The sequence below is a fragment of the Sceloporus undulatus genome, chromosome 5, assembly GCF_019175285.1.
Source record: "Sceloporus undulatus isolate JIND9_A2432 ecotype Alabama chromosome 5, SceUnd_v1.1, whole genome shotgun sequence".
Lineage (NCBI taxonomy): Eukaryota > Metazoa > Chordata > Lepidosauria > Squamata > Phrynosomatidae > Sceloporus > Sceloporus undulatus.
Window position 1 is genome coordinate 142,301,110 of NC_056526.1, and position 19,060 is coordinate 142,320,169.

General features: G+C 40.7%; 1 protein-coding gene across 3 annotated transcripts in view; it reads right to left on the bottom strand.

Annotated features, from left to right (window-relative positions):
- GRIA2 (glutamate ionotropic receptor AMPA type subunit 2) overlaps positions 1 to 18,603 on the bottom strand; it is a 107,304-nt gene extending 88,701 nt beyond the window's left edge. For 2 of the 3 annotated variants that reach the window (XM_042467672.1, XM_042467673.1), the window contains exons 1-2: positions 17,397 to 18,603; positions 16,062 to 16,202 (exon numbers count right to left, since the gene is read on the bottom strand). In XM_042467672.1, the coding sequence (XP_042323606.1) occupies positions 16,062 to 16,202; positions 17,397 to 17,490 (235 nt within the window). In that variant the 5' untranslated portion in view covers positions 17,491 to 18,603. The remainder of the gene's footprint in view (positions 1 to 16,061; positions 16,203 to 17,396) is intronic. The other variant, XM_042467671.1, reaches the window with a different exon arrangement.
- Positions 18,604 to 19,060: the final 457 nt, after the last annotated feature.

Here is a 19,060-nt window from a genome sequence, read left to right on the forward strand (position 1 = left end):
GTGATGGCAGAAATGGTTATCAGTGACTTCGGATGTTTGCATATGTCACATGGATGGAGAGTTTAAATCTCTGAAGATCAGTATTCCTTCAGGCACAGAGCATCACAGTCACCCTATGTAAATATGCCTTTTGCACATGACGACAAAGAAAAGTTGACCAATATATTGTGCAAATCCAGTCTAATATTTTCAAAATTAGTAAACTAACATTACCATCAATTTTGCTAACCCCTTCCAGAGGAAACATCTATGAAAATCAGGAAAAAGTAGTGGCACACCCCCAATACATCCAGGCTTGTGCAAAGTGTGTGTGTGTTGTTTGTCTTTCAGTAATTTCCAGTTATGGTGACCCTATCACAGGATTTTCTTGACAAATTTCTTCAGAGGGGGTTTGCCATTGCCATCCTCTGAGGCTGAGAGACTGTGACTTGCCCAAAGTCACCCAGTGGGTTTTCATGGCCGAGCAGGGATTAGACCCTGTTCTCCATAGTTATAATCCAATGCTCAAACCACTATACCATGCTGGCTCAGTGCAAAGTAGCATCCATCAAGAACTGTTGTCATCCTGATATATGGCAAAAGCTGTTAAGCCACTCAGCTACACTGAATGTCAGCTTGTAAGATAAACTGACATTGAAGAGATATTTGCAATGAACATGCCAGGGGGGAAATAGAGAAAGCTTTGACATTTTCAGATGTGTTAGTTCATTAAAATAAATTAATTTTTTTTATTAGGAACAAAACAAAGTTACAAATAGTCATCAGGGTTTGATCATTATTAAGGGGGTTACAAGGTGGGGGGGGGAGATGAAGAAGAGAAGAGAAGAGAAGAGAAGAGAAGAAAAGAAAAGAAAAGAAAAGAAAAGGTGGGTATGTGAGGTCTCTCATTCATGTGGTCTGCATACATTGAAGTTGACTTGATGGCAGTTAACAACCAACAAAAGTAAATTGTGATTTCCTAATTTCGACACAGGGTTCATAAGGTTTTGACCAGAACAATCAATACTTAGAAAAGGAAGAGGAAGAAGAAGCCAGTTTTGTACTTAAAAAAAATAATAATCCAGATTTCTCTAGAATTTACTTAGACTTTTAGGACACAATTTCACAGGCTTCAAAGTTTCAGATGGAAGTAACAGCTTACTGATGAGGGTGGTGGTTTAAGATTATCTTAATGAAATGCTTTTAAATTTCAGATTGCAGTAAATCATTTCAACTGAGATGAATCTTTCTTCTTTATTCACATCCAGAGGGCACCTGGGTAGACTATGAAACATTTATAAATAGAAAGTATGGCTAGCTTTGCTGACAAAGCATTCTTAACTTACAGTCACAGGGGAAATGCAATGTCCTATTAAACTAAATGCAGCATTATGTAACTGAAACCGGATCAGGTACTAAAATGAAATGTCATGTAATAAAACTGGTCACTACTTAATATCATCCCTTCAATGGAATTTAAAGATGCAGCAATCATGTAACCAGTGAAAATTTTGAATAAAGAAACATTGAAGGGTATAACCTAATGCTGTTATGCCAGGATGTTCAAGGCTCCCCTTAGCAGAATGAACAAAAAGGCCTCTCCAGTGCAACATGTTGAAGTAAGTGAAGGAATGCACACTTACTTCACTTACCATATAAGTGTGTGTTCCTTAAGATAAACCATAGCAGTCCCAAAGGATAGGCATTATAATCACTGGTTCCAGATTATAAGATTTACCTTAGTGGACCAGTGCTGTGACTAGGCCACTTAAACCCCCATTTTCATGGAACAAATCTATGTACAAACACTAAGTACAGTACACATCATGGAATTATAGAGTTGGAAGGGACTGCAATACTTTAGCCCAATTATGTATCATGCCAGAAAACACAACTAAAAACACTCCTGAAAAATAGCCACCCAATCTTTGTTTAAATCTCTCAAAAGAACAAGATTTGATAGGATCTTACTGTGAAGAAGTTCTTCCTTCTGTTTAGGTGTATCTTTTTAAATTGCAATTTGAATCCATGTCCTAGTCTCTGGAGCAATAGAAAACAAGTTTGCTTCATCGTCTACATAACATTCTTTCAACTATCCAAACTTGGGCACAGGAAGACTGCCAAGAAACGGTGGTCTGTCAGCGCCTGATTTTGCCCCTCAGGGACGACGCAGCCCCCAAATGGCACGCCACCACTGCGAAGCAAAAAGAACCCAGAATTTTTGGGTTCTTTGTGCAACATAAGCAATGTGCAGTGCCGTGCAAATGCCATGTGGTGCTTATGTCACAGTGGCAGCACCCGTGTACACGGGGCACCGCCATATTTATTCCACCACCACTTAGTAGGGTTGCAATGCGTGCGGTCGCTCTGCCCCCGGGCAACCTTACTACGTGTCCAGGTTGGCGCAAAGCACTGGTCTGAATCAGGCCATTATTATCAACTATTAGGTTCTTCTTTTCCATGCTAAGCATACCCAGCTTGCTAAAGTGCTCCTCATACTGGTAAAAACACAGTAAACATTTTTTAAAATATGGGAAATATCTGATTGAAGAAAATATTCATTGTGAACTTCTGAAAAAGTAGAAAGAGCTGAGGATTCTATGCCAGTCACCAGGTTCTGAACAATGTTCAAGGTCTGTTTCCAAGAACTCCAGACATTTTACAATTCTTAATGTCCGTTCTAAATATTTGAGACAGACTTGTATCCATGTAAAATTTTAATAAAGTATAATATAAAGTAAGAATAAATTTGAATACAAATAGCAAGGTCATGATAACACTGCAGAACAGTGGTTCCCAATCTGTGCGCTGAGGACCCCTTATGGCACCAGGTGCACTTCCCAGGTGCTCCACAGCTGCTTCAAGAAAATGAAAGAAATACAAATTGAATGAAATTAAAGAATAAGAATATATTCTTATATATACTCCTAAACACCATTAACTTGTAAGACCTAGGTACTACTACTTAGAATACTATTTTAAGTGGCACAGACAGCCATGGGCCAGATGCATTGATACTAGGCAAGGTTTATATTATATATCCCTCAGTTATTAGAAATTACTTAGGACTACATTTGCTTTGTCTTAATTCTGCCAACATTGTGGCTGTGTTTCTGGACAACTGGATCTGGTGTAACTTGGCTCTTCTGTTTCACTGTCCTGCCCTTTCTGGCTCTTCTACTGATCGATCTGCCAGCAAAGCAGTTCTGCCAACAGATTGCTCTTTTAGCAGATCTTTGATTGGTACGATTGCTCTGTTAGCAGATCAACTGGTACAAAACATGACAGTCAGACTGATTACGGGTACTTCTCATAATGATAATATAACACCGGTTTTGAAGTCCCTCCACTGGCTGCCAATTAGTTTCCGGCCAAAATACAAGGTGCTGGCAATTACCTTTAAAGCTCACCAGCAAAAGTCCCTGATGCCAAAAAAAAAAAAAAAACAAAAAAAAAACACCACCAGATATAAGAACAAAAAAAAAAACCAAACAAAGGGTTCTGCCAAAGAAAATTTTGTATATAAAATATAACTGAATGAAATATAACCCACTTCCAATTATCAAAAAATACTTCTGTAAAGAAATAAGGGATTAAATAAACCCTGGAGAAGAGAAGCCAGTAAAATTTCTAAAAGGGTATAAATACCCCACTGAAAAATGAGTAATTACAAAGAGTAAATATATAAAAAATATCCAAACTCAAGGCCAGAGTAAATGAACCCTGGAACAGGAAAGCCAGTAAAATTACTAGAAGGATAACAATAACTCACTAAAAGTTGTGCAAATGCAAAAATAAAATCATAAAATGATATTAAACACACAAGGCCAGACGCGTTTTACCTTTAAAGCTCTACATGGCTTGGGTCCAGAATACGTAAGGGAATGCCTACTTCCATACTGTCTGTCCCGCACACTGACATCCTTGGGGAAGAACTTAGTTCAGTCTAAAAGATCTAGAATAATTTCAGTCAACCAGAGGGCCTTTTCCACTGCTGCTCCGAAGCTATGGTATGACCTGCCAAAGGAGATCCACCACATTTCTACTCTTACAGACTTTAGAAGGCTCTTAAGACAGATCTCTTCCAGCAGACCTTCCCAAACTAGCTTCTCTCCCCATATACTGTGATTTACGTCACTCTGTCCACAAATTCCTTTCTTAATTTTAACATTATTGTATCTTATTGTTTTTAAATGCTGATTATTTAATTGTAATTTTAGTATTGGGATGAGGGGTTGGGAAGGGACAAATTTTTAATCTTACTGTATTTTCTATGTATTTTTATTGTTGTAACCCACCTGGAATCTTTGTGATTGGGCAGGCTATAAATAAATCATTTATTTATTTATTTATTTATTTATTTATTTATTATTGACATCAGTGAGCAAATGAGGGTTCTACTAACAGAAGGGCATTTCTACTTCTATTTCTACTTCTTCTAGCAGAAGTAGGAGATGTATCCTTAGATGTCATGAGTATAGTATCTAATTTCTGCTGGTAAAATGGGAGCATAAGTGTAATCACTATAGTATCTCTGAATGAAGATTGTGCTGCAGATCTTCCTTTGACCCACAGATTTGTCCTCCAGTCTGGAAGATAAAGGGCATAACCAGACCTGAACTCTCCTGACCACCTCTCATGATAACATCTGTGCCCTATAGCCCCTACCATACCTATGAATGGAATTCTCTTAAGAGAGTGCCTGCTGGATTGTTCCCATATAAATGGCTCTGAGATGAATGAGTCAGCATTCCCTTGTCAGAATGTCATGGTGCAGAGATCCCTGCAGAGTGCTAAACTTTGATTGAAAATAGAATTGTTCAACCTTTCCTTAAGATAACACAATTTGAACTTCAGGATCTCACATATATTACTTCGGTGCTGAAGTTACTGTATGAATATATTACTCTTATAATACTTTTATTGCAGCCTATAGGAAGCTCTTACAGAAGGAAGAGGTGGGGTTTCCTAATTTTTTCCCAGATTTCATTTCCTCTAAAAACTTTTTCCAGATAAATCTCTTACGACATTTGACATTTTAAGATTTATCAGGAGAATATTATATCATTTGAGCTTATACTGGTCAAAGACCAAATAAATTTTATTACATTACATATCATTTGAGCTACCCTCTAACTCCTCTAACATAATTCACTTTGTTATTAGTACAACATAAAAAACTATGCTCTAGAAATGACTGAGAGTAAAAGCTGTCACTCAGCTAAAGAAAGTATAGCCAATTAATCCTATTTTACTTAATGATTTGAGTTTGCATAATAGTATTGTGAATACATTTTTTAAAAAAAATCCATATATTTTTGAGAATACACACATTTTCTTTCTTTTTATATGATTGGCATATGTTACGCAACAGCTATTCTCTTAAAAGATATCATATACAAAACTCTCTCAGAAATGGTTCTTGCCATCAGCAAAAATACATTAATCTTTCAAGTAATTTCTAAATCATTAAAATCTACTTCGTTAAACTTAACCAGGACCACATTTAGTCTAGCAAAATGTTTTAGGTCGGCTAATACAATTTATCAATCAACTAGCTTTTGCAATGATGTGCTGCAGTCTTTTGATTGTTTTGTTATTATAAACACACTTACTAGGAAGTAAGACTAGGGTTCGAATCCCCATTTGGCCATAGAAATCCACTGGGTGACCTTGAGCATCTCACATTCTCTCAGCCTCAGAGGAAAACAACAGCAAATCCCCTCTGGACAAGTCTTGCCAAGAAAACCCTGTGACAGGTTCACTTTAGGTTCGCCATAAATCGGAAATAATTTGAAGGCACAAAAACAAAAAAGAAGAGGCCCGATTTAAATCAGTAAAATTTATTTTCAAATTAGCACATACATGACTGTATTGTTAATTATAACAGATTTCTTCAAGCAATCAACTTTCAGTTATGTCATGCCTGAAGATTCTTCCATGTATTCTCGAAGACATCCTAAGCTTCCACTTGGGAAACATTTGCAACATTTTAGTGAGGTGTCAAGACCGAAAGATTCCAAAGTGCTGCCTTCCAAAACTGTATGTTACACTATTATAATATTGTGTGGTTCTCCAGATGTTGTTGAACTGTAACTCCCTTGGTCCCTAGCCAGTATATCTAGTGATGCAGGATCATCAGAATTGCAGGACAACATCTGGAGGACTATATGTACCCCATCCTTTTGCACATACAAGGCAATGATTGATACCTTTATCCAAGAGTATTTGGTGGAGCTTACTTCTAGGTAGGTGTATATCTGATTGCACTATTACAGGGGTAGGCAACCTTTTTGAGCCAGGGACCGGGTTGCTATCCCTCAGACAACTGGGGGGCCAAAGCCAAAAAATAAATAATTAAATATTTTTTTTAAAAAAAATTGATTAAATAAATAAACCAGGACAAATGTAGGACAAAATTTTCAAATGGAGGATACTTTTTTATTAAAAAAAATGGAGGACATACAAAAATTTGCTGATTTTTTAAAAAATGTTAATATAAATGCATGTTTCGGAGGCTTCTATAGACAATTGCCCCCCTTACCTGCCGCTTGCCTCCCTTGCCCGCCTCCTCCTGATAGGCCAAAGGCCCCACACCCTCACGTGAGAGGCCAAAGGCTCCGGCGGCAATCAGCAGCAGGACCAGGCGGGGGCCGGTCCCAAGGCCTTGCCAGGCCGCATCCGGCCCGCGGGCCACAGGTTGCCTACCCCTGCGCTATTAGGTCTTTCCAAGCCACTTATTTCTCAGGAGTGAAATCCATTTCCCGCAAATAGAGGAAAAGATATAAAACTGACTCTCAAATGTACCACGTGCACTGCAAGTGGATATGTTACAATCTACCATAACAACAGATTCCTACAGGCAGACAATAAAAACACACCAAGAAAAGCCTTCCAGAAAATTTCTACCTGACATATAAAAGCTAAAGTAGACATTTCTGTACATTAATTTTGTCTGTTAACCCATGTATGGCTAATTTGCATAAATAAATGGCATTTGCGGAAGAGAGATTAAACTGAATTAAGACTATGGCATGGAGGAGCAGGAGAGCAAACCCTTCCTCCTCACTACTGTGACCTCTATCCCAATTGAAGTCCCCTGCTGGCCATTTACAAAGGGAAGAAATGTCTTCCTATTAGTGCAATTGGACCTTTGTACCCACAATAAATAGTAGCAGTGTCCTTTCCGTTCAACTTGGTCTAGCATAAACCACACACATCAACTACCAATTTTAAAAATCAGCCAAACATGGTCTAAACATGGGCAAGAATAATGCCCATGCACCAGTTTTCTATATACATTTTCATTTTCTGTGCACATTTTAAATGTATTATAGAGAAGTATCCAATAATGTGAACAAGCAATGGAAGCAAGAACTTCTACAGCTACCTAATGTGCTTTTCTTAGTAATTAGGTCTCATACATGCCATACTTTGGGTGAAGGTAAGCACAGAAGTGTTCTACAGGTTCTCCTCTATCCCCAGTCCCTAAAGCAGATTTGATCTTTAGAAAATGATTCATAAAGAGGGGGAGGAGGACAAGGAAGAGGGCAGTCAAGAAACAGGCAGATGGAAAAATGTTTGTATGGTGTTGTTTAGCAAACAGCTGGGGAAAGAGGTATGACAAGTGACAATAAAATTACATCTGAAGTGGGCTGGAAATAATATTTGCCATTATTTATTTCCTGGCTAAAAATAATGGGTTTGTCAGGAAACCCAGTTAAGAAGAGTAATGTAGGTGTGTGAATTTTACATAGTTTACACTGTGTATTCAAACATCCCAAAATGTTTTAGGGGAACTGTTCTGTACAAAAATAAACATTTTTGTGTGCAAGAATTGTGTGTGTGTGTGTGTGCACAAAAACACTGCTTCCAAATAGCCGCATATATATTTTGTGCAAGACTGCACTTTTTAATGCAAAAAACAGCAACGTAACAAAAAAAATTCTTGCATAAAAATTCTTGCACAAAAAAACAGCAATTTGCACACAAAAACTCTAGTCTTGTTGTGCAAGAGTCTGTTTTCAACATTTTTCTGGTGCAAGATTTCTGTTGTACAAAATCGCTCTTTTTTGCATACTAAACACCAATTTTGCCGCTCCCCTCCCAACATGTGTCTTTCTGAAAACAATGTCAGGAAGCAATTCTAATGGGGGGAAAGTGTATTTCTGTGCACAATAATTTTCTGCAACACATCAGGGTGTGTGAATACCAGGTGAGAAATATGCAGGAATATTCAGCTTTTCCACAGTAGGGAGGAAACTGTGGAAATTATTTGTCCTCATTAGCATAATACTTAAATGTTCCTATGAATTGAGATACCATTTGACTCACTGTGATCCAGATTTATCAGATTTTCACTGAAGAGCAGCTAAAAACCTTGCCACCATGTTCTGAATCTCTATAGGTACATCCCGTGCAAGGAAAGGAGGAAAAGTAGATGTTTTATTCTCTTATAACCAAGGAACGAAGAATAAAAGGATTTTCTTTATCTACTTCATGTCAAGCAAGCTGTACTGCTTTATTTTATTTCATGTAGCTCTGTGTTGAAGGTAGACAAATCCATCATTATTCATTACACTGATAAGCTATCTTCTAAGATTTTTGAATGTGAAATTTCCCCTCAAAATTAAAAAAAAAATGTGAATGCTTTAAACCTTATTGGCAACTTTCTTTCACCAGGTATCAAATGGGAACACAGTCAATTTTTGGGCAACAGATACCCAAGTACCATTACATATTAGTCACTCAGCAATCCCAATTGCTAGAAATGATGGTGTGCTTTCCATCAGTGTTTTCCTCTTTGTACAAAATATGCCTGTTTCAAGATTTTGTTTTTGTTCTTTCATACAAGGGTACTGAATGTACACAAGCTGCCTGCTACAAAGTGGGTACAGAGCAAAGAGAATGCAAGAGAGAACGTAAGCCTCGTGTTTCATTTTGGGACTGGCTATTTTCCTCTTCTTCCATTTTAATGCACCTTTAAGCCAACCCATGAAATCCGTTTTGAATTTAAACACCAGGGTTTGTTTGTTTGTTTTACACACACATACAATACCACACTGCATTGCCTATGTTTTTTGTACACTGTCAACCAAATCTCACTTGCTAATAGACAGTGGGAAAGGGGGAATAGATCAGAACTGCCTTTCCTATTTGTTGGAGTACCCTGCCACCTCGTGGTCCCTTTTCTTCTGCAAGTTTGTGCATGAACTCTCACAGCACAAACCTGTGCATGCCTGCTCTAAGATAAGTCCCCCTGAACTCAGTGGGACTTTGTATCTATGGAACTTCATGACCTAAGCTGCACACATCCCCTGTTAAAATATAAAATGTTAAAATACAGCATTTTTAAATAAAAACAATTCTTTGTCAATTAAGTTATTCTCCTTACTTAAATATAAAAGGAAATATTTTACATGTTTTTTAAAAATGAACATTTTTTAAGCACATGCTCACTTTCATATGAGATCTGACCTCTCCCTCCCTCCCTCCCTTTTTTCTTCCATTCTGTTTGGTTTTCCCCAAGTTTTTAGTAATAGAATTTATAAGTCAATGGCAAGGAAAGAGCTGGGATGTCTACTATTGTGTCATGGTTTAACATGTTTTTCCTTGAGAAAAAAGCAAAGCAAAGATGATGTAAGCTTTAATCCTTTTCATTATTCTGTTGGGAAAAAGATATAAACTCAGACTTTTCCATGTTAGATATTATGAAAATCTAAATAACACTGCATCCTAATTACCCAACACTGGCAAATATTAGGGCTAAGCAGTCATCTTGCACAGGAATTCTACATAGATTTACATAGTCCTAAGTGAAATCAGTGGGGCAGATGTCTGAACAGCTGTGCCTAGGATTGCACCACAAAGCCTTCCTGATTTACTGCCTCTTATCTCAGAATATCTGTTTTGTCCTTTCCCCACTTTCAAAAGAATTGGACTAAAGAGCCCATCATCCCTAGCTAGCATAGTTGTAGTTATTTTGGATGAGGATAATGGGAATCACACTTCGGCATGTGGGAGGAAGGCAGGTTGTGAAAGGTTGATCAACATTGTGCCAAATCTCTCTTTTCAATGAAATCCTTGGTTATCCCTCTTTGAATTTGGCATCAGCTATTACTATCTGTAAGTACAGAGTTTCCATTCTTTTGATTTTATATCTCATGTTGGTTCTTTTAACAAAAGTGCCTGAGGGAAACACCCATTGTTGTTGTCACTGTTGTTGTTCTGTGTCTTCAGGTCATTTCCAACTTATGGTGACCCTAAGGCGAACTTACCACAGGGTTTTCTTGGCAAGATTTGTTCAGAGGGAGGTTTCCCTTTGCATTCCTCTGAGGTTGAGAGAGTATGACTTGCCCAAGGTCACCTAGTGGGTTTCCATGCCAGATTTGAACCCTTGTCTCCAGAATCATAGTCCAACACTCAAACTATAATACTACATTGGCTCCCAACACCCATTACAGAGGAAATTATCAAAAGATGAGATGGTCCTTCAGCCATTTCATAAATTTACTACAAGTCAACCAAGTTTACTGAATATTTTTTACATAAAAGTAAAGTATACTGAACTGATTGGGACATGTTTTCCAATCCTGTTTAGGACAGAACTGCCACATTTATTCAAGTGTATTTTTGCAGGTATATAGCTAGTACAACCTTCTCAGCTGTAGTTGTGCCAGTAGCCTTTAAAAAGGAAAGGAAAAGAAATCATGGATAGTTTATGTGTGCAAGTGTATTGCCTGATGACCATACCATCTCAAATGTCACACTTAACAGTAGTGACTCTGTCAGTTACAACTATCAGTTATGTAATCAAGTCTAGAGTAAACAAGTAATGTACATTTATGAACCAGCCTCGAAATAAAGGATCAAGGCTTTGCAGATGGTTCACACTGGCTCCCATCTGGGTTTTTGTTGTTTTGTTAGTGATAGTATAACAAGAAACAATCAAAAGCCATTTAGTAAGTGCATTGATCTACTGCAATGCATGATTGGAGTGATATTATTTTCCTCTGCTTTTATTCCAGGCAACCTCACATACCAGTCCTAAAGTATCTGGCAAAACCTATATTACTTGAATGTCCCTTACAGTTCTGGAATATCACCGTGAGGTGTAGAAATCACAGTTAATGTACTGAGACATATGCATTCATAAAAGCCAAGGATATCACCAGCTTCTTGGGAGAGCATGCCAGCATTTTGGTTGACAGAAGTTCTTTAAATGAGCCAAATGGCCTTTACAGAGCTTGAAGGACATCAACTGATTACTCATTCATATTCATTAATTTATATTCATATATTAATACAAAAAGAGGTTCTTCACTCATTCCACAAGGCAAGCACATCCATGGTATCTGTTTTAATAGCAAGAATAGCATATGAGAAAGAACCAGGCATGAAAGAATATGTTCCATAAAATCTTCTTTTACCTTTCATCATCAGAGGAAAATCACAATATCTGATTTTATATTGACTGAATTATTAATATCAAAATATAATTAATCCCAACCCAAGTCTCCTTGATCCAAGGCCAACATTACACAGCACTAGCTATGTTACATTATACTGTGACATAGCATATTATATTAAGCATCCAGAGTAAATATCAACTATATAATTATATTGTGAGTTTCCTTGGGATCTCATATTGGGAGAAGGGTGGAATATAAAATAAATAAATAAATAAATCTCAAAATATCATTGATAGGCCAAGAAGCAACTTTGTTTTGCAGTAAGTAGTTTGCAGATTGCAACTGAAGAGGCATGATTGTGTGAACAGATAGACAGCTATGCTTTTGGAAATATTCTGGGGGGAAAACCCTACAATTGAAACCGCAGACTTTAGAATGAAATGCAGTTGTGAAAGCTCTTGCATTGATAACTAACTTCATTACTCATCTAACCAATGTTTGCAATATATATGGGCAGTGAGGATTTACCCCCCTTTACTCTATTGCTTCTGAACCAGTAAAAAAAAAAATAGTATACTGTACTTCAGGCCTTTTGTGTAGAGATGATCCCTTCACTGAAGCAAAGAAGGATTATCCTGAAGGCAGAAAGTCTTCATATTTACCTCACACTCTTCAAATTCATATATTGGATTCCAGTCCCTTCTCCTATTCAACACAAATGCTAGCCTTTAAAGCTCTCCATTATGCTAGCCCAAACAGAAATAATTTACATTATGAACTCCAGTGGTACCACACCCAGTCAATCAAAGGCTTACTTTCCTGGTGTCTGCTATTTCAGAATATTAACATGCTTTTTAGTCTCTCACATCTTATATTGTGCCTATATAGCCTTATAGTATAAGCCAACTTAGTTGTTTCAGAAATCTCAGCATCCAATCCCAAATATAATGAAGTCTAAATGCTTTTCAGGGTCCTTGCTCTCATCAATTTAGTGTCGCTTTGACCTTCCCTCATCTTCCATCCCATTCTTTCCTTCCCTCTGTTCTCCTCACTGTCAGATTTCAGACTGTAGCATAGTTCAGACAAGGATCCTTATGTGAAAAAGCACTTTAGAAACACTGATGGTATAGTACAAACAAAGAATAACTAATTGCTGGCGAAACATGGCCACATAGCCCAAAAACCCACAAAAAACTATGGATGCCATCCTTGAAAGCCTTCGACTTCACACTAATCACTGTGTTAGGTTAATAGTCCCTTTTATAAAAACCTAGTGCCTTCTCTATACAATTGCTTGCTGAATCCAGACATTAGAACCACCCAACATCACACTGAGCTGTATCTGGGGTTATTTCTTTCTGAAAAGTGTGATATAAAACTATTGAATAAGTAGTATGTGAGTGAGTGAGGTATTGAATAAATAAATAAATAAACTAAGTTCTTTCAGTTTCTTACAATGGGCCATAATGACCTTGTGATCCAAAGTATTACATCAGATATTATTTTCCCCTGTTTTATTCTACTCGATGTGTGTGGGGTTTTTTTTAAAAAAAGAACAAACCAACAGTCTGCTTTGTAATTTTCCATTTCATGATATTTCAAAACTTATACCTAATTGTCCTTTCTTATGCGCATGTCTTATCCATTCTTTAGCTCTGTATTCCTAGAAAGGTATGGTAAGTAGCTTATTCCTTCCTAGGAATCCATCTCTCTGCTCCGATAAGAGGAATGAGGAAAAAACACTCTATGCATGCTCCAATGCTATCCAATTCAAGTCATATTCATATATCCAAGGACTATGGCTTTGGATTTAAGTATAAATCTGACAGATGAACACTTCCTGACACAAATCTTGGACCAGGCAATTAACAGTACAAACGGAGTCACTATGATTCCACTCTTCCTTCTATTAAAGTAAACATTTTCAATATTTAAATATTTACACATTTAAATAGTTAGTTAAATAATATTTAAATAGTTTAAATATTTTTAAACATTTCATATTCAATACCAAGCAGAATATAAGTTTCCAAAAATTCCCTGTGTCATATGTATAGTTGCTTTCCTTAAATCTTCTTATTTTTACAGATATAGATACAGATATTCAGCACAGCATCCTATGCTGCCTTAAAGAGCCCCCCCATTTAGCACACTGTGAGCTTTTAGAGACAGAAACCACTTTAATCAGGTGGACATTAATGTATGTGATGAAAGGGCTGTTGCATACATGGTTTGACTTTAAAATGCCAGAGGACTTGTGACTATTCATGCTACTGCATGGATACTCTCTTCATGCTATTCATTATTATAGCAAAAAGCTGCATTTGGCTAGCAAAGCCTTAATCCTCTGAATGAGTAGGATGTGCTTTTGGATCAATGAGAGCACATCACAGTCCTCATTCCCTCCCCTCTTCTTCATGTTCCTGGGTTTAAAAATCTTGGCATCAGTTCCCTCAGAAAATGACAAAATGGCATGCGTTTCTTTAAAGTCAGAGTGACAAACTGCAGTTCTAATAATCTTAGCTGGCAGTGATTTTTCTTCACAGGCCATCACCCCTCCTTCCCTCCTAGTTTTGCCTTTAATATTTAGTCAACTCTTTCCCCTATGTAATGTGGAGTCTCCACTGATTCTTAATTCAATTCTAGTACATACCAAAAGATATTCATCTGTAGCACTGAGAGCTGCAAAACTCTTAACCTTGCAATTACATGGCATTGCAGCAGTGCAATGATTCGCATCTTGATTTTAATAAATCCCCTTTCAATGAGTTGCTTTACTATCAGTATAAGGGGAGGGGGGTTGTCATCTTAGAAGATTGTTAACCTGAATCCAGGCATACAATAAAGGCATTCTCTCATAATTATTTAAAAATTAAACACTAATTGTGACTTTCATTTTGACAGTGCCAGTCACATCTGTTCATCGTTCTGTCAATTCTGTTCCCTATGGAAACGTGCATTTCAACAGACCAAGCTGATTAAAAACAGCAGTTTCAGATCTAATTTTATCATTGCATTATTTTTGTTACTTGATTCTTGGAGTTGCTGCATTGTGCCTATTACTGAAGTCTTCTGGAAAACCCTCTGGACCTTACGGATGAGGAATATTAGGACTATGCCAAGCGAGAGAAGAAAAGCAGGTCACATGAGCATACTCTGTATACTAAAAAAATCATCTAAATCTATGTCGTTCAAGATTCCCATGCCAACAATGTTCCCTCTGGCAGGGGACTGATAGAAGAAAGGGGCACTTCAGTTCCATATTTAGGGCTTACTATGTAGGTTCTTTTCCTGCCCAAATCCAGGGGGAAAAAGATTTAGAGGGGAGAGGGGTGGGGGAAGTGCAATTCTAATATGGAGAATTGAAAAAGGAAAATGGCTGATCATCAGCATCTCTCGCAGTTATTGCTCTGCAGACCCAACAATCCCCTTGCAGCTATTTTGCTGCTTCCCTGAGCATCTCCTTGCCATGAAGTGCCCTTTAATAAACCACGAGAGGCCTCGAGGGTTGAGATTGCCTTGAAGATAGACCTCTGTTTGAGCAGGAGACATATGTTGGAATGTGGATTCTTGAATGACTATGACAGCCATCTCAAGGCAGGGAACAAGCTGGCCATCTACACATGGTCCAGTGCCATGTGCAACCAGCAGGCCAGGAACACATGATCTATAAGGCGCACTCAGAGGCTATCTCTCCATCCCTCCCCATTTGTCCATTCCAGCTTCTCCTGTCGGTGTGTGCCACTGTGTGTGTGTTGATGGAGGAGGGGGGGACACTTGTATTCTATGGCAAAGTGGCCTGCTATTCAATTCCCTTTCACAACTGGATTCAGTGGCATTCAGATCCCAGCAACTCCCTCCATTACAGAAAGATGGGGAGATGAATGTCCAGATCCCCAAGGTACTTTTCTGTGCCAAGTTGAAATGATATGAGGCTGGTGAGGGTTTAGCAGGAATACATCAACTAGTGTCTTCCTGCATGGCTGGGGATTGGATTTGATGGCCCTTGAGTTCTCTCCCAACTCTATGATTTTATGATTTGAGCCTTACAGCAAAAGACGTAGCTCTTGCCCTAACAGATCTTCCTGCATCCCAAGGTAATTTATTCAGGGACAATTAACTTATCCTTACCAAACAAATAAGGAAAGGATGGAATGCACTGTAGAATTATATTATATACATGGAGGAAGCAGCACCCCCCTTCTGACTTGATTTATGTGGGCCACAGATATGGAGCAGGGTGGGACTCATTCCACACCATAATCAACCACAATGCAGCCAGCTTTATGTAATATACTGAAAGAGTGAGACCAACAGCTTTAGAAGCCTAATCCATGTCTAAAGGGCATCCAGGTATGAAATGGGTAGAGATGAACCACTCAGATGAGATAACTACCATGCAAATATGGTTGGTTGGGTGCAAACTCCACCATTTAATCCCCTCGCCTCACCCATCTGCCACTCCTTTAGCAGCAGCTCTGGGGGCGCTCAATGCCAAAGTCATGACTACCCCTGCCACTCGCCCACCTTCCCACCCACCCACACAGCCACCCACACACTTTTCTCTGGTGTCATGTGCAAATGCACCTGCTGCCCCCAGCCTTGCCAACCCAGGAGTAGAAGGATCCCACAGTGCAGAACAGGGAAGGAACTGAACCATTCATTACTCACAAGCATTGGTGACAGCAAAACTGTTGGCCACCTCCAGATTGTCGATGTGGGACGTTAGTCGGAAATCAGAAGTGGAAAACTGAACCAACCCTACCCGAAAAGCACTGTATTCCTGGTCAGCTCCCCTGGGGAAGAGCCCCCCTGTTGGATGACAAACACAGAGACAACAGAACAGGAGACAGAGAGAGAAAGAGGACATCAGTGCTGCAGGCAAGGTGGCAGCAGTGCCAGATCCACAAGAAGCCCTTCATTCATTACCTTGCCTTGGGGCTCATTGGTCTTAAGGCTGAGCTCCCCTAACATCTCCTCATATTCAGCTCAGGAACATATATAAATTATATATATTTATATATATATATGGCAGGGGAAAGTAATTTCTGGCCACTGTTGGTCATGCACCTACCCTGGTTCCTTGGCAAAGGGACTGCTAAGCCATCCATATCCCATTGAAGCCTAATATATACTTGAACAGTGGGCTGTGATCACTCTCCTCTGCAATATATATATATATATATATATATATATATATATATATTTTGATCATTGTGCTGTGATATCTATCTATATATATATATATATATATATATATAATAGTGAGCTGTGACCACTCTCCCCTGCAGAGAGAGAGAGAGAGAGAGAGAGAGAGAGAGAGTGTATATATATATATATATATATATTGATTTTAATATGCATTTGTATCTATCTATCTATCTATCTATCTATAAAATTAAACAGTGGGCTGTGATCACTCTCCCCTGCAATATGTTTGTGTGTGTATATTGCAGGGGAGAGCGATCTCTGGCCCCCGTTTGCCGACCTCCACCCACCCACCCCAGTTCCTTGGCTAAGGGTTGCTTAGCCATTTGTACCCCATTGAAGCCCAAGTTCTTGAGTCTGGGCTGCTGGGTGGCAAGAGGGGAAAGGACTAGAGCTGTTGGGTGGCAGAGATGGGTCAGTGGAGGGGGCACTGGGGAAGGGGGCGAGGGGTTGATCTCCAGCGAAGGGACCTTGGCATCCTTGATCAAGGGATGGAGGGCTGAGGATGCATCTGCACTGCAGAAATAACCCGGTTTGAGACCCCTTTGAAGTGCCCTGGTTCCGTGCTTTGAAATTCTGGGAGGGGTCGTTGGTTGGGGCGCCTCTGTGCCACAACCAATGACCCTTCCCAGAATTCCAGTGCAGGGAGCCAGGGCACTTCAAAGGGGTCTTAAACCTGGTTATTTCTGCAGTGCGGATGCAGCTAAAGGGAGACCCAGTTGTGTGAGGTTGAATAATGCGGCGACAGACAACAAAAAAGGGGGAGGGGTGACAGTGTCCCCAAATGGGTGTCCTCACCTATTTGGACGCCGTTGGCGCCGACCCTTGCGAGGAGCCCCCAGAGCCAAGGCGCCAGGAAGAGGGCAATCTGTCGGATCTTGGGCATTGCCATGAAAAGGAGGAGGAGAGCATCCACCGAAACCAGTCGCCCCTCGGCCTCCTCTTCCTCTTCTTCTTCCCCCCAGAAGGGTCTCCTTCTCTTTCTTCTTTTCCTTCTCCTCTCCTTCCTTCTGCTCCTCCTTGGCCTGTTTCTGGGCTCAGCCCTTTAGATCCTCGGCATCTCGGGCCCAAAGGCGATGCAGGAGGCGACCGAAGGCAGGGAAATGCTCAAAAAAAGGGGGGGAGGGGGCTTTTGGGCTGCAGTGGTCCCAGGCCTCGGGTGGCAGGGCGTTGGGGTCGGCACCCCCTCCTCCTTCTCAGTGGGGTCCAAAAGAAGCCTTGGGTCCGATCCAACCTGTCACGCATGCAGCCCTTTTCTCATTCACACGTTCACATTCACACTGAGGGGGGAATAGAGGAGAGAAAGAGAGAGAGAGAGAGAGAGAGAGAGAGGCGCAAGGAAGAGAGGAAGAAGGAGAAGGAGAGAAGGAGTAGGAGGAGAGAAAGGAAGGAAGGTGCGCGCGTGCCCACCCCCCCTAGCGCGCTCCCGATGCGCGCCCCTTGCCTCTCGCAATCCCGGGAGCGCGCCTGATGGAGGAAGAAGGCAGGGTCCTCTGCGTCGCTTCTGGCCCCAAATGGAGGCTGCTTCCCTTTCAGCACCAAGGACAGCGCCAAGGCATCGGAAATGGAGGAGCAGGAGGACAAGGCAGTAGCGGCCCCAAAGCAGCCCTCCCCGTGATGCTGCAGCAAACACGCCTCACTCCCTCCCTCGCTCCTTTTTCACTTTCTCTCTCTCCCTCCCTCCCTTGTTTCTTTTCCAGGGCAGTCTGGGTAAAGGAGGGGGCGTGGGGAGGAGGGAAGACAGCCAGGCTGGCAATCTGGGTTGGGCTCTAGAGACCGGGGTTCCAATCCTGGCCCTGAAGGAAGCCCACCCTGGGCCAGTCACACTCTCTCGGCCTCAAGGGATGGCCAGGGTAAACCAACACCCTCGCCCCCCTTGAACAAAGCAGGCCAAGAAAAAAAACCCAGGATAGGCATTCTCCTGAGACAGGGGACGCCTTGGAGGGGTCTTCCTCGCCCAGGAAGAGGAGGGGCAACGCCAAGGGAAACGTGGAGGACCTAGAACCCCCCCCCCCCCCCCCCCCCCACACAACCACAGCTAAGCAAGGCTCCTGAAACTGGGGATTCGTCCTGCCCCAAAGGGAGGACAGGTGGAGATTCCTCCCGGGCAGGAAGGCGGGAATGGAGGACAGATCCGTGAAAAGGAGGATATGGGAGTCACCATGCCCCAAGAAGGCACCCTATGAATGGTCTGTTTGCCAAGCCACTTCCCTTCCCTTCCTCCCTTCCCTTTCATCTTCTCTCCTCCCTTCCCTTCCGTTCCTTCTCTTTCCCTTCCTTCCTTGCTTCTTTCCTTCCTTCCCTCCCTCCCTCTCTCCCTACCTCCCTACCTTCCGTCTTTCCTCCCTTCCCTTCCTCTTCCCTTTCTTCCCTCCCCTCCCCTTCCCTTCCCTTCCTTCTTTTGCTTTGTTTCACCCTTCCTTCCTTCCTTCCTTCCTTCCTTCCTTCCTTCCTTCCTTCCT